Here is a 16475-nt window from a genome sequence, read left to right on the forward strand (position 1 = left end):
TCAAACAGGTAACAAAATCCAATGAGTTCAGAGACAAATTTCATATTAAAAACAGATAAGGAATTGTATATCCAGTTGCTCTTTTCAATAAATGAATTAGCTCAAATTTTAACTTTTAAGTGTGAACTAGCTTGCTAAAGCTACAGGAATTGTCTTTTCTTAGACTTTTATAGCATTGTTATTCAAAGTGTTTTGCATATATTATATAAATATATATAAATGCAACAGTAATTATGGTTGAGACCATCAATCATTGCTTAAAGTCTTTAATATGCTTATAATGTTTCTTCCACAGCCAAGAAACAGAAGTAGGAGGCTCAGGGATGACTAGATATTATTGGTTTAAGAGTTGATCAAACAAACAAACAAAAAATTTTGTAACTATTTTCCTAATTCAGTTAGTAATTAGGAACCAAGTAAGAAAAATGTAAGTGCTTTAAGTTTAGACTTCAGTCAAATGAAAATAAATAAAATATACTAAATATACTATAAAATAACAAAAGCTTATATTAATGCCCATTAAAATATATATTCTTCTAACAGCCAAAAAATGCCAGTGGTATTTTTAATGATATTTTAATGGATCTTCTTCCACACCTAAACGCTTTCCAGCTGTTTAGTACTGCATACTACAAAGCCCAGAATGCCCAGCAAACATGCACTTCGGAATTCTGGCCATACTGTTCCCAAAATATTTACAGGGTATTACATAGCGAAGACGATTGCACTGAATCTTTACCACTCTTGCCCCGCATATGGATTCCACTAAAAGCAGCGGATACCGGAAGTTGTATTCAAGAACAAGTGAAACTTACCCTCTTTCTAGTCAAGGAACCGCTCTAGCTTACGTAACTTCCAATGAATAGTGCATTCGCGGAAGGCTGCCGCAAAGAATGTTATCTAGCTCGTAGTTTTGCGCATCAGCGTGCGTCGCATATGGGACGTCATCCGAAAGGGCCCTACTGGAGTCTTCCTCGTGGGGTAGGAGAGGGGGGTGGAGGGGAGAGAGAGAGAGAGAGAACGTGTTTGTTAGCTGGGACTGTAGTGAAGAGACAAAAAGGAAGGAAATGGCGGCGCTTATCCCCGAGGAGCTGCTGCAAGCCGATCGACTGTCTCCAGAGCCGGAACGGGGTGAGCAACTTCAGCAGCTGGGGAACGAGGAAGGGGCTATTGCCTTAGTGGAAGCTGGATCCGGAAAGCTGCAAATAGCTGCTTTGGGTAAGAAGCGGAAGGAGGCAGCGTCTATCCACAAAGGAAAGCCTAAATCTGGGCGGGTATGGAAAGACCCCGGCAAAAAGCGGTAAGAATGCGATCTTGGTCGCCAGATGATCGGACGCAGCATCTTGGCGAGCAGTTTTCTCCACGTCAACAACTTTTAGGATATAAGGACTTCCAACTCCCAGAAATTCCCAGCACGAATTCTGGGAGTTGAAATGGGCTGCCGTTTATGTGTATTTTATACCGCTTTGTTAGACAAATACTGCGTATTGGTTAGTTCTCCTAGACAGAGTTTATTTTATGCACTTCATGCCTACCTAGTGTGCACAGTAAAATGCTACCCCAAAAAAGATTAAATGTTAATATTCATCCTCAGTTCAAGTTGAGTGTAAATTTTAGAGGGTTTGTATTAAATAACCAACCTTTGGTGCCACACGAATTAAAATCATAGTATGCTTTTAATGTCATTCTTATTTGTTAGGGTAATGTTTTTGATCTGCAAAAATAGGCTTTTGTTTCATTGGAACTCCTTGCCAAGTAAAAGTGTGCAGGATTCTTATCCTAGATCAGCTTCACATAATATACTAAATGTTACTAAGATTGTTTGGTCTAATTGCAATTTATGGCTCAGTGTATTGCACCAATTTGACTATTAGTTATTCTGTAAGGCTTTATTAAGGCAAACTATGGCTGTCTTGTATAAGGTGATACCATCTAGAGCTGAAACTAAACTCTTATTTGTAACTGATAATGTAAATTTTGCCATCTCCCCAGGTTTTCCCACATGATCCAGGATAAGCCTTTACATACTTCCTGGCAACATAAAATGAAAATACGTCAGGAAAAGAAGTTGATCAAAGATTTTGCCCAGGAGCTGAAGGAACAAAAACAAAGGGAGCGTGAGGTAGGTAAAATATGTTTGTCTCAAATGTCTGGAAGCAATGTGTCCATATTATTATTAAGTAACTATAACGTATCCCTAAGCATCTCTGCCAGACACCATCTTCATTGATATTTTTTGTCACTCTAATTAAGTTATGGACTGAATTAGCAAGAAAAGACTAGTGCTAAGTCTGTTGAACTCACACTCTGTTCACAAGAATTGTGAATAGAATTCCCAAAGGCAGAACAGAATTCACAAAGGCATATGGATTAGATATAGGATATACTTTTGGCCTGCAGAATGATATGTTGTAGCTGTTTTGAATTTGGCATCTAAAAGGTTATTTATTTTATTGAAAGTTTAAAATAGGATTGCTACCCTTTTATTCAGGCATACATGCATAACTTTGCTGATGCTACTATTTTGTAAAGCAGAATATGAATTTCTGCATATCTTTGCTGTTGAATGTTAATAGAGCTTCCTGAGGATCCTACTTATATATTAAGAAAGATTGAGTGAAGATCCAGAGCTTGATACTTGTTTTATTTAGGTCATAAACAAAAAATGACATAATATATACAACATGGCCACCCATGGGGAAAAGATAGGCAAATGACAACACTTGCATTAGATGTCATGCCACAATTTTTGTATTTGATATTGCTGCTACTCATGTTGCTGCTTTGTACCAGTGTGAAAAAACACCCCTCCCCCAATTCAGTCAATTCAAATAAAATAATTAGAGCCAATTTACAAATGCTTTGTTCAAAAATTGTTGCTGGTTTGAACTGCTTTTATCTTACGTAAATCCCACAGATATTCTGTTCATTTTAGTGAAGGTCTCAACTCATAGATTCTATAGTCACATCATGTTCTGCTTAAAAGAAACTTCTGAGGACCTCATAAAATGGTAACTTTTATTTCAGCTTACAAGTCTGGAAAAGTTTGATGAGCGAAAACTTTTAAAGAAATAAAGTGTTCTTCTGTGTTACATACTTTGCTACTTATTTTTGAGAGTTATTATATAAAGTCAGTTTTTTGGTTCATAAAGCTGTTTGCATATGCTTTTTTGTCAGTATTTGTACTCTCGTATATTTATGGAATTATTTGGTCAAATTTTTTTGCTGGACTGTGACATATAAGATAGCATGCATAAAAGCCTCTTCCTTTCAGGAGAAAAAACAGCGAAGGAGGGATAACTTAAAAAGAAGGCTACAAAATGAGAGGAAAGCGGAGGTTGTGCAAGTGGTGAGTTTGGGATCAAGTTATTTTCATTTAGAAAGAAAATATCCTTCCTTGGTTGAAGAAGAGTGGATTGTGTTTCATAATTAATGTTTTACTTAACTTGGTAGTACATTATAATGGGTTCGGGTCAACAGCAACATATAATAAGTTATGCTTTTTCATTGTTGTTAAAGAGCATTTTGAGAATTGGAGGCTGAATTATTGATCCAGTAACTGCACAAATTTAATATCACTCTGTTGCCTCAAATGGGAAATCCTTTGGTGAAATGGAACTGCATTTAATTTTTCTTGTGGAAGGAGAACACAAGGGCCTCAGTACAAAGGCGCTGACAATCCAAAACAAGTAAAATTATACAATAGTTGAATGTAATAGAATAGAATACTTTATTGGCCAAGTGTGACTGGACACACAAGGAATTTGTCTTGGTGTAAATACTCTCAGTATACATAAAAGAAAAGATACATTCGTCAGGAGTCAAGAATCATAAGATACGACACTTAATGATAGTCATAGGGTACAATAAGCAATCATACTAGGAAACAGTCAATATAAATTGTAAGTATACAAGCGACAAAGTTACAGTCATACAGTCACAAGTGGGAGGGGATAGGTGATAAGGAGTGATTACAAGATTTAACAGTAATAGTGCAGACTTTGTAATAGTTGAATAGGATTGAGGGAATTATTTCTTTAGCAGAGTGATGGCTTTCAGGGGAAAAACTGTGTCTAGATGTTCTGGTGTGCAATGCTCTATAGCGTTGTTTTGAGGGAAGGAGTTGAAACAGTTTATGTCCAGGATGTGAAGGGTCTATAAATATTTTCACAGCCCTCTTTGACTCGTGCAGTATACAGGTCCTTGATTGAAGGCAGGTTGGTAGTAATTGTTTTTTCTGCAGTCCTAATTACTCTCTGAAGTCTGGGTCTATCCTGTTGGATTGCAGAACCAAACCAGACAGTTATAGAGGTGCAGATAACAGACTCAATGATTCCTCTGTAGAACTGGATCAGCAGCTCCCTGGGCAGTTTGAGCTTTCTGAGTTGATGCAGAAAGAACATTCTTTGTTGTGCTTTTTTGATGACGTTTTTGATGTTGGTGTCCATTTTAGGTCATGTGATATAGTAGAACCTAGAAATTTGAAGGTCTCTACTGTTGATATGATGTTGCCTAGTATTGTAAGAGGTGGTAGTATGGAAGGGTTTCTTCGAAAGTCTACCACCATTTCTACGGTTTTGAGTGTGTTCAGTTCCAGATTGTTCTGGTTACACCACGAGTTGTATAACCTGTCTGTACCTGTCTGTATGCGGATTCATCGTTGTCTTGAATGAGACCAATCACTGTTGTATCATCAGCAAATTTCAGTATTTTAACAGATGGATCATTTGAGATGCAGTCATTGGTATATAGAGAGAAGAGAAGTGGAGAAAGCACACAGCCTTGGGGTCCCCCTGTGCTGATTGTACAGGTATCTGATGTGATTCTGCCCAGCTTCACCTGCTGCTTCCTTTCTGTTAGGAAGCTTATGATCCACTTACAAGCGTGTTCAGGTACCGCTAGTTGGTTTAATTTACTTAAAAGAGTGTCTGGAATGATGGTATTGAATGCTGAACTGAAGTCTACAAAGAGGATCCTTGTGTAGGTATTAGAAGATTCAAGGTATTGTAGGATGTAATGCAGAGCCATGTTAACAGCATCATCCGTTGATCTATTTGTTCGGTATACAAACTGCATGGGATCTAACAGCGGATCCGTGATGGTTTTCAGGTGAGACAGCACAAGCCTTTCAAAGATTTTCATAACTACAGATGTTAGAGCAACTGCTCTGTAGTCATTCAGTTCCTTGACGGAGGGCTTCTTTGGCACTGGGATGCTAGTAGAGCATTTGAAGCAGGAAGGAACATAGCACATCTCTAATGATCTATTGAAGATTCGGGTGAAGATGGGGGCCAATTGGTCAGCACAGACTTTTAAGCAAGATGTAAATAGATTTTCTGATTTGGGGTCAAGATATTGGTGTGCTGCTGGTTTTTGGCAGCCATGATTGAAGCCTTCGCCTTTCTCCCTCCCAGCCTGAAGTATTAGGAAGGTGAATAGGATCCTGGGGATAGGTTCGTCCCTAGCCTGAGTTCAAGTGGAAAACATGACTTGCTAGCTTTGCATGTAAATGTGCTTGAACCAAGTTCCTACATTTCTGCCAGAGAGATTCCTTTTGAGAAAGAGCCAACATGAGAGATGCATGCTAGGGATCAAGCCATGAATAAGGGGGCTTCAAGGCATTTGATAAGATCCATTATAGCAGGTGTTTCCAACCTTGGCAACTTTAAGACTTGTGGACTTCAACTTATTCTGGGAGTTGAAGTCCACAAGGCTTAAAGTTGGCAAGGTTGGAGACACCTGCATTATAGAGAACATGTGCTTCTTGAATTGAATTGGTAATGATAGTGTGTCACTGGAGTTCACCTGGCCTTTTCTTTCAATTATCTGGGCTCTGGTCCAAGTGAAAGCTAGTTCCAGAGTCCAAGCTGATAGCTATGTTTCATTGTTAATACTTTACTACCAAGATTATTCAGAGTTCCATACTATTGGGAGATCATAACTATGAACTTTGCAGCATAGAAAAAGTCAGAGGCATACAAAGATGGGAAAACATATAGCAGTACAAGTGTCAGTGTTCCAGCAAACCTCCACTCCAACCAATAACTCTGAGACAGACATCTCAAAAGTTCCTTTTCTTAGGATAGTAACTGGCACAACTGGGGAATCCCGAATCTGAAAGTTCCTGGCTTCCCTGCAATAAGTAAAAACTACAAATCCATCCCCTGCACCCATCATCACATCACATCACATGCCCCAATCACCATCCATCCCAACTTAAGACTTCCCCTCACGTGCAAAATAACATGACCTTGAATTAGAAGAAGAGTGTGGCGCGTGTTTTTTTTTTTTTTTTTTTTTTTTGTTTGGGGTGGGGGTGGGGGTGGGGGGGGGGTGGTGTTTTTTTTTTTTGGTTGTGTTTTTTTTTTTTTTTTTTTTTTAATTTTTTATTTTATAATAAAAAAAATTTTTTGGGTTTTGGTTTTTTTTTTTTTTTTTTTGGGGGTTTGGTTTTTTTGGGTTGTTGTGTTTTTTTTTTTTTTTTTTTTTTTTTTTTTTTTTTTTTTTTTTTTTTTTTTTTTTTTTTTTTTTTTTTTTTTTTTTTTTTTTTTTATTTATTAGGCAAGGAAAAAAAATATTTTTTTTTTTTTTTTTTGTTTTTTTTTTTTTTTTTTTGGGGTCCAAATATTTTAGGAAAAGAAAAGTGTGAAAATGTTGGGCTCCCTTTCTTGTTCCATTTACTGTTGACAAATGGAGTATCTGTTGCCAGATGACAAAATGACGGAGCTTGCTTGTGATGGTGCAGGCATGTGCCAATCCTACTTCTACATTTTCTTTGTCTTCCTTTTGCATGTGTAGAGTTTAATCTGTTGCTTTCTTTAGATTTAAGCACCTTGGAAAAGATTTAATATTTATTCCTTTCTGTGGAAAAAATGTGTTTTCTATGGAAAATCTGTATTTGGTTCTGTTGTGGGAATTTTGTAAACCAATAGCAATAACATTCTGGAAGCCTCTAGTTTGGTTGATTGTTATTCAGAAAGTTTTTAAGTCTTAGATGAGCATGAGATGAGACCATATTTCTCCTTTTTTTTTTTTTTTTAGATTCGAAATCCCTTAAAACTGAAGCGTGCAAAGAAGAAACATTTGCGGCGCATTGAGAAGCGCGACACATTGGCCTTGCTGCAGAACTCCCAGGCACAACTTAAACCAGCCAAGCAATAAGAGAGCGGAAGTCTCTTTGGTAGCACATTGAAAGACTTCTTGAAATGCAAAAGTTGAGAGACAGAATCCAGTGTACGAAGAGACGTTGCTATATTACAACTTTTTATTTGGCTTCTCTTGCAATCAGCAATAGGACATTCCATGCAAAATATCTCATTGTATCCCAATAATTTATCATCTCATAGCTTTGGCATTAAAAGAACAAATTTGGGGAGGACAGCTGGGATGTTTGAAAATGAGAAAAAGTCCTAAAGGAGTTATTGCAAAATCTACAGCTTCTAAAGACTAGACATTTGAGTATTGTGAGAAAATGTAATCCATATCACATTTTTCTTTTTTAGTCCTGTACTTCCTCGTCACTATTAATCAAGGAAGCAGTTTTACAGCAAAAGATTTATTGGGTTATAGCCATTGCTGTATAAAAGTAGAAGTATACTCCTGTTTTGATCCATTTTTAAAAAACCAAAACTAATTGTGGTTATATTGCTTAATACTTATTTAAATGTATGCATATAAATCATATTGTGATGTTCCTTCTTGCTTCGACTGTGAGATATATAGCATTTGAAATTCTCTGCAAGTTCTTAAGCCAAAATACTAAAATAATTACTTTCAGGATAGTTCCTTTTACAGGTAGTCTTTGAATGGTCTTACAACCATTCATTTAGTGACTGTTCAAAGTTACAACAGCATTGAAAAAAGTGGCGTATGAATGTTTTCCACGCTTATGACCCTTGCAGCATCCCCATGGCCATGTGGTCAAAATCCAGAAATTTGGAAACTGGCATGTTGCAATGTCCTGGCATTGTGATAACCTTTTGCGATCTTCTGACAAGCAAAGTCAATGGGGAAGCCGGATTCACTCAACAACTGGGTTACTAACTTAATGGCAGTGATTCTCCTGAGAGCCGTTCGGATCATCCAGTGTGTGGGAGGTGCTCCAGTCTGCGTCGTTGTAGGCTGAGCTTAATTACTGAGGAACGCTCCGCCTCCGTCACGTGGCTCCCTTGCGTTCCCCAGTTTGCGCTCAGCCTACGTGAGATTAGGCTGTGTAATTCTTTTCTCTCTCTGGCCGATTCAAGCTATTAACTTTCAGGTTTGATTTTTGATTTAAAAGGGACAATCCTTCCTTCCTTAGCCTGCTCGTATAGGAGATACAAGGGGAGCACGTTTTCTTCGCCCCCTGGGGTTGTAGAACGGGTGGCTTTAGCGCTCGGCGCCAATCCCCCAATTCGGACGTTTCCTGCCGTTCTTTTCGCCGCGATCGCAGCGGCTTGTTTAAACGCGCCAGATAGCGCTGCTGGCATTCCCCCACCGCTAACGCCGCTTACAGCAAGTAGGGGAACAGCTTTAACTACCTTCTCTCGGCATTCCAGGTGCCAGAGAGGTCCCTACTCAGCCCTGAGCAGCCCGTAATTACAGGAGCGTGGGCGGTCGCCTTTTGGGCACTGCCGCGCGTGGGGCGCCATTCTTGAGGCCTCGTTGTGCTGCGGTGACTGATTTTACATACAGGCCCTCAACCAGAGGACCGATTGATTAATCTGTGAATTTGGACAATATTGTTGGCCTTCCGCAGCTGGCTCAGGGCAGAATTTAGCAGCCTATCCCTCCCGGTTGTTGTCTGGGAGCTCCAGCTGCCAGAGGCCTCATTACAGCCTCAGGCATTCTAATTCGAAACATTGGTGTCAGTTAGCAGAAGAATCATAGAATATTAATAATTATAATATTATTTTAATAATCTAATAATATTAACAATAATAATAATAATAATAATATCAGTAATAATAGTAATAATAGTAGTAACAGTAATAATATTACTATTGATCACAACTCTATAACTGCATCTTTGCAGGTCTAGATTCATATATATATGTATATACATACACATATATAGACTTATTGTGAATTCCTACAGCACCCACTGGAGGCCAAGCCTTGGGGTGCACAGAACCTTAATAATTAGACCAACTGCTATATTATAGAATTTATACATCTAAATTCCAAAAGGGGGTGTGGACCAGCTGAAAGGACACCCGGCCTTTGTTGTAGGTCGAACCCTTGGCGAGCCAACCGCCCTTAAAATTGTATTGTAGTCCTTTCTCTATAATGGCAGATGACAACTTCAACAAGCGCCCTTCTTTGAAGGCCAAATCTAAATCCTATCACCTGCAAGCAAACAGGCTAAGGAAGCCCCTAAGGAAGCCCCTAAGGAGACCTCCAAGGCTTCTCAGAGAGAGCGCCCTACGACATCATAGGGCTCTAGAGAAGGAATTTGACAGGCGATCTAGAGAGGCACAACCGGTTCTTCCAACCCTCCTGCCCTCAGCTCCTTCTACCTCCTCCCCCCTCCTCCAGTTTGTTCTCCCTCTCCAGGCACAGCCCATCCCAGGGACAACAGGTTCCCGGTCCATCGACCAGACGGACTCCTGAAGCTACATTCACGCCCACGGCCGCTGGCCTGCGCCCAGAGGAGGCTGTCACACCAGAGATTCCTGCACACGTGCAGGCTTGGATGGAACGGGCCATTCGCCAGGGGATAGCAGAGGGCCTTCAGCAGAGGGTCAGGTCCGGTCCCCCTCATTGGCGTCCGAACTCGATCCGCCATCTGTCAAGTCCTCGCCCAGATCGGATCCCTTTCATGGTCAGGTACCTTTACAGGGGCAGCCCTCCTCCAGAAAGAGATCTGGAGGAGGCCATGGAAGATCAGTTTGGGGTGGAGGAGGAACTGGAATGGGGTCTATGCACCAAGAGGAGCTCCTATCGGAGGTAGACCTCTTGGAGGGGACATGTCCGAGGACGAGGCCTTACCCGGACCAACCCACTGTTACGGGACTGTTCAAACTACACATGTTCAAGTCGCTGTTATTCAAAGCCAGGATTATTTCTGGCCTGTCCGTGCAGCCCTCCTTGACTCTCTCCTCCCCGGCAGAAGGCCAGGAGGATGTCATTTTAGACAGCCCGTGGTGGAGGCGGTGGTAATCCCGCCCCACCCTTATTTCACGACCTGGTCTCTAACCAGCTGAATTCCACTAGGGCCCCCTGCCCCATCCAGCCTGGACAAGAGGTTCTTCAACCTCGAGTCAAGCTTCTGCGACTTACTTAATTCTCCCGGGTAAATGACCCCATCGTTGGCCTGGCCTCTTCGTCCGTCCCCAGTGATCCTCTAGAGGCCCTAAAGCCCGAGGACTAGAGGTCTGAGCTCGCCTCCGTAGGGCTCATCAAGCAGACACCTGGGCCATTAGATCAGCCACTGCCGCCGCCTTCTTCACCAGATTTCTATCCGGTGACTTCGTCCAACTGAAGCAGCACGTCTCCCCTCCAACACTAGGGCTCAACAGGACGTAGCAAAATTGATGGCCGCGGCAGAGTTCTCCGCCGATGCCACCTACCATGCGGTTAAGTTTTCCGCACGAGCAATAACATCCCACGTCATAGCTCGCCGCCTGCTCTGGCTCAAGCACTGGCAGGCGGACATAAAAACAAGGTTAAGCTGGCCACGCCCCCATAAAGGGGGGACAAAATATTGGGTTCTGCTTTGGACCCCTTGCTTTCTGAAACCCGAAACAAGAAAAAATTCTCCTCCTCTTTTCGGAGGTCAGAATCTAGAGCCCCTCAGCCATTTCGGAGAGGTTCCTCCCGTCCCTTCTACCAGTCCCCTTCCCGCCCAGGTACCCTAGGCCATTCCTTCTGGCCATTCCAGCCCCAGGACCAAACCGATCCGGGCGACAGGAACAGGAGGGGCAGCGGCTACAGGCACCCCTCCAGGGGTTCAGGAGGGAAGCCCTTCCGGCGTAGATAGATCCCGTCCCTCCCTTCCCATCGGCGTCCGCCTCTGGCACCTCGCCGACCGATGGGACCCCTCCACTTCTGATGCTTGGGTCCGTGATACCGTTAGACTTGGTCTCACGCTTGAGTTCCAGCGCGCCCTCCTGACTTCTTCATGGCATCCCCCTCAAGGGACCCCTCCAAACGCAACCTAATGGATTCAGCAATCCGTCATCTCCTCACCATACAGGCCATTCAACCCGTCCCACCATCCCAGCGTGGACAGGGGTTCTATTCTCACCTCTTCGTGGTCCCTAAATCCTCTGGTGGATGGAGGGCCATTCTGGACCTGAAACGTCTTAACCGTTATTTGGTTTATCGCAGTTTCAAGATGCACACCCTACAGTCCATCTTACTCAGCATCTGGCAGGGGATTGGCTATCCTCCATAGACCTTTCCGAGACATACCTTCACATCCCTATCCGGCCCTCCCATTTCAAATTCCTCAGGTTCTGCTACAACCATCGCCACTTCCAATATGTGGCCCTTCCTTTGGGCTGGCCTCGGCCCCGGAACCTTCACCAAGGGCCTCGCGGCCCTGGCGGCCCACCTCAGGAACCTCCCGGTCCGCCTCCATTGTTATCTGGATGACATCCTCATCCTCTCTCCCTCCAAAACCCACGCAGAGAGGCATTTTAGAGCTACTCTCTCAGCCCTCCAAGACCATGGCTTCCTAGTTAATTGGCAAAGAGCCAACTGTCACCATCTACACGGATCACCCCTTGGGGGCCGTCATTGACTCAGTTCAGGGTAAAGTTTTCCTTTCCTCGGAGAGATTCCTTAGCATCCAGGAAGCCATCAAACATATCAGGTGATCAAGGAAGGTAACAATTTTAGGATTGTCTAAATTACTGGGTAAATGGTCTCTTGTATTTCCATTGTTCCATGGGCCCGTTTACACTCTAGATCCCTACAGTGTTTCCTGCTCCTGCTCCAGCGGGCCGGCAGAAGCAATTCAAAGGCCTCAGTCAAGGTGCCTTCAAGGGTCCTCACGCCTCTCCTCTGGTGGACCCGTCCCACCATCAACAAGGGCCATTTCTTCAAGGAGCCCCAACGCCTCACCCTCACCACAGACGCCAGCCTGTCCGGATGGGGCGCCCACATCCACTCCCTCTCAACACAGGGCAGATGGTTACAGGTAGACCGAAATACAGTATAAACGGGTTGGAACTCCGCGCGATCCACTTGGCCCGGCGCACTTTCCTTCCACACGTATGCGGGCGGCATGTCCTCATACCCACGGACAACGCCACCGCCAAGGCTCACGTCAACCGACGGGGGCACCCAGTCCATCTGTTTGATGAGAGAGGCCGCGCACCTTGCCGTTAGGCGGAGCGCAACCTCCTCTCCCTCAAAGCCGAACACATCTCAGGGGACTCAAACTCTCAAGCGGATTGGCTAAGCAGGACCACGGTCGACCAGTCCGAGTGGCGCATCCACCGTTACTGTTCAGGAGGCGACCAGGATGTTCGGTCTTCCATTGGTGGATCTCTTCGCCTCCCCGCTCAACACACAACTACCCAGGTTTTTCTCCAGGTACCCCCCACACGGGCCGAGAATTACGACGCCCTCCGTGTCCCTGGCACACAGGGCTCCAATATGCATTCCCTCCACTAGCCCTGCTTCCCAGAGTCATCCAGAAGCTTATCTCCGAGAGAGCGGAGCTGATTCTAGGGCCCCCCTCGGGCCCAGGCGCCTTGATTTGCGGACCTCCGCAACTTGTCGGTGGCCCCTCCCTGGAAAATTCCTTCCAACAGGATATCCTTCTCCCAGGGGCCCCTCCGACACCCGGACCCTCAGTGGCTCCAGTTAGCCGTTTGGAGGTTGAGCGGGAACGTTTAAAAAACGAACACTTTTCTGACCAGGTTATTACTACCATTTTAGCTGCCAGGCGGCCTTCAACAACCCGTATATACGACGGCACTTGGAATAGCTTCTGCAAGTGGTGCCATAGTCTCCAGGTCAACCCGATTTCACCTCCCATCGCTCAGGTCTTGGAGCTTCTCCAAGAGGGCTTGAGGAAAGGGTTTCTACAAACACCTTGCGGCGTCAGGTCGCAGCTCTCTCAACAGTCATTGCCTGTGATAATCTGGGTTCCCTCTCCCACCACCTCGTATTCGGACATTCCTCAGAGGAGCCACCAACTTGTGTCCACCAACCGTACATCGATATCCTACCTGGGATCTTGATAGGGTCCTGGTGTCCTCACTAAACATCCCTTTGAGCCCCTCAGGAGGCCTCACCCCAGTTATTAACGTTCAAAGTCGTGTTCCTGGTGACTATTACTTCGCCCGCCGAATATCAGAGCTTGCAGCCTTGTCGGTAAGGAAGGACCTTTGCATCTTCCATGCCGACCGGTGGTCCTCCGACCGGATCCCACCTTCCTGCCCAAGGTCAACTCGGCCTTCCATAGGGCTCAGGAACTCACACTCCCGAACTTCTGCCCCAATCCCTCTCGGGAAGGGAGCAGCTTTGGCACACCCTGGACGTTAGGGCGGGCCCTATGCGTTTACATTAAACGTACTCAGCCCTTCCGGAGATCAGAATCCTTATTTCTTCCAGCCCAATTCACTAGGCCATAAGGTGTCCCCGTCTACCACCGGCCGCTGGATTAGGGCTACTATTGCCAAGGCCTATTTGTCCCAGGCCCTGCCGGTACCCAGGGGGATCACAGCTCACTCCACCAGAAGTGCAGCCACCTCAGCAGCTTGGGCCACTCAGGCTCCACTTCCGACATTTGTAGGGCAGCCACTTGGGCATCCCCTTCTCCTCTCATTAGACACTATAAGATAGACACGTTTGCCTCGGCGGAGGCTTCGCTTGGTAGACGAGTCCTTCAGCAAGTCTTTAGGGAACCTCAGGGGTTGCAGGGCCAGACGGAGTCCCCCCGTAGGACAGCCAAGCTTTGGTATGTCCCACACACTGGATGATCCGAACGGCTCAGGAGAATGGGCGTTGGTTCTTACCTGACACGCCAATTCTCTGAGGCCATGAGGATCATCCAGCCCCACCCTTTAGATTTGCCGTCTGGTGGGAACTTGTTTCGCCAATGAACTCTTTAGCATAGGAGGATGGGAGAACGACCTTCCTTCACTTTCGTCTTCGCAAACTGGGGAACGCAAGGGAGCCACGTGACGGAGGGCGGAGCGTTCCTCAGTAATTAAGCTCAGCCTACAACGACGCAGACTGGAGCACCTCCCACACACTGGATGATCCTCACGGCCTCAGAGAATTGGCGTGTCAGGTAAGAACCAACGCCCATTCACTTTGTGGCAAGAAAAGTAAAATGGGACAAAACTCAACTGTCTTGCTTAGCAATGGAAATTTTTAATTCAATTGTAGTTATAAGTCAAGGACTACCTGTATTGTAGAACATTCACAATAAAGTTATATCTACTTGTGACAAAGTTATCTGTTGGGCCATGCTAGGTTGAACAATACACAAAGGTTTTACACAAACAAAAGGTGCAATGTGAAGGTGATTTCTTTGAGTATCTGAAGATGTTGCACAAAGATTAGATTGTTGCCTGAGAACAGCCAAGCTACATATGGATGAATTCATACATACATAGCATTTCTGGATAAGTGTGGAACTTTTTTTTAAACTAGAAGAATGAAAGATAATGAGAATATTAAAAAAATGCAAATTACTGAGCAAGGCTGCTGTTTCCCTGAAAATAAGAAATTAGCATTTGTGCGTGGGAGCAAATGCTAGCTGTACCTTTCAGACTTTTTAAAAATGATGTCTAGAAACCTGGCAAAAGTTCATACAAACTGTTAGGTTCAGGGAATAACTGGTTTAACTTCTTGCTTCTCTTAAGGCACACCTGGGGAATTTCTTAATCTGTTGTAATAGCAAGAATTATACGCCTTTCATTGAAAAAAGAAGTAATTGCTTCTTACACGGAACTTGGCAACTCCAGTGCTAAGTTCTCTTTTGTTTGTTTTGTCAGAGGATTGTTATAGGTCCAGTTGACTGCCCATTTTTTTTAGTTAAATGAAAGTTGAGATCAAGGACAGCAAGCTCACCTAATATTTGCCTCCTATTTTCCCCACAACAGCAACCCTGTGAAATGGGAAGGCTGACAGAGTGAGTAGACCGAAGTTACACAGCTGACTTTCATGCCTAAGGCAAGACTTCTAGGCCAACACCTTTACCTCTATACCAAATTGGCTCTTATACGATAAGAGTGATCTTTTATTTCAGCATTTTTCCCCTTGTATTTCAGGTTGTAATAGTATGTGGGAATGACTTTGAGGGAAAAGGGAGGGGGGGAGCTGTCAAAAGTGGTATATAAAAGCTGCTTAATGGCCAGAGAAAGAAACTAAGGAAGGACCTACCCTAAATTGATCTAACTCTTGTTAAAAAAAACCAGGAGATTTGTACTTTCAGAATTGCAAGGTTCTGTTAATATAGCTTTACAATAAACTATAAGTAGTTTGTCTAGACATGTTTCCTTTCTGGTTTACCCTGGAGGACTGACTGACCTGTCTTAGCAAGTGTCACAGTTATGGTGGTAATGAAACAGTAACCTTAAGACCAGTCTTACATTTATTACCCGCACATATTTGAAAAGCAAAATAAAGCTGAAGCAACATCATCAGCACTGTCACTGTTTCTCTCTCTCTCTCTCTCTCTCTCTCTCTCTCTCTCTCTCTCTCTCTCTCAAGTTTTTTATTTTGTATTTACAACAAATCCATCTTTCATTTAACAGTGTCAACTGGGTATATATATTTTGTGCTAACAATTATACTTAACATACTTTCCTTGCCAATATAACAGTAATCACATTTTCTTTTTAAGCAGTTATCGGTTACATATTTTATCTTTATAATAATCTTATTTCTCTATATATTCATCTACTTCATTTCAACTTTGTACTTTATTTTCCAATCATTGATAAAATAGATCCCATACCATATATTATTCAGTTTCTTCTTTTTCTTTAATTGCCAGTGTTAATCTATTCATCTCTGCACATTCTAACAGTTACTGTTTCTCTTAATGACCAAGTAGCAAGTCCCAATTGTGGTTCCTAAACAAGGACTGCCTGGATATGTAGTCATAAGCACTTCAAAGCACCATCATGATAGTCTTGGGTACTATAACCAAGCTTATGTATATTTTGTTTCATTCATAATCATTTTGTATGGCTTTATTTTCAAATTAGTCCAGTGGATGGCTAATGAGCTATCACAGGTAGTCCTCAACTTACAATCTTTCATAAAGCGACCATTAAAAGTTACAATGGTGCTAAAAAAAATGACATGACCAGATTGTCACAGCATCCTTATGGGCAAGTTATATAAACTCAGATACTTGGCAACTGACACGTGTTTCCAACTATTGCAGTGTCCTGAAGTCACATGATCGCCATTTGTGACTTTTTCGGATGTCTTCCAAAACTGAATTTGCTTAATGACCCTGTGATTCATATAACAATCATGGTGATTCATGGCAAAAGTTGTAAAATCAGAAACAAATCGCA

The 16475-nt window shown here is 43.4% G+C and overlaps 1 protein-coding gene and 1 long non-coding RNA gene across 2 annotated transcripts; one reads left to right on the top strand and one right to left on the bottom strand.

The window, feature by feature from the left end:
• The first annotated feature begins 838 nt into the window (after window positions 1-838).
• CCDC86 (coiled-coil domain containing 86) lies at window positions 839-7694 on the top strand. Its single transcript, XM_026682575.2, has 4 exons — window positions 839-1300; window positions 1993-2122; window positions 3275-3349; window positions 7042-7694. Exons 1-4 carry the CDS (start codon window positions 1068-1070, stop codon window positions 7159-7161), a joined length of 558 nt encoding a protein of 185 aa, XP_026538360.2. The 5' UTR covers window positions 839-1067; the 3' UTR covers window positions 7162-7694.
• On the bottom strand, window positions 7132-15903 carry LOC148133257 (uncharacterized). Its single transcript, XR_015746612.1, has 2 exons — window positions 14253-15903; window positions 7132-8062 (listed from the first exon to the last, which is right to left on the bottom strand). It is a non-coding gene; the product is annotated as an uncharacterized LOC148133257 (long non-coding RNA).
• Between the last annotated feature and the right edge of the window lie 572 nt (window positions 15904-16475).

This window comes from Notechis scutatus, chromosome 1 (assembly GCF_049901735.1).
Source record: "Notechis scutatus isolate UNSWTSFEM ecotype Mainland chromosome 1, rNotScu1.2, whole genome shotgun sequence".
NCBI classification, from domain to species: Eukaryota; Metazoa; Chordata; class Lepidosauria; order Squamata; family Elapidae; genus Notechis; species Notechis scutatus.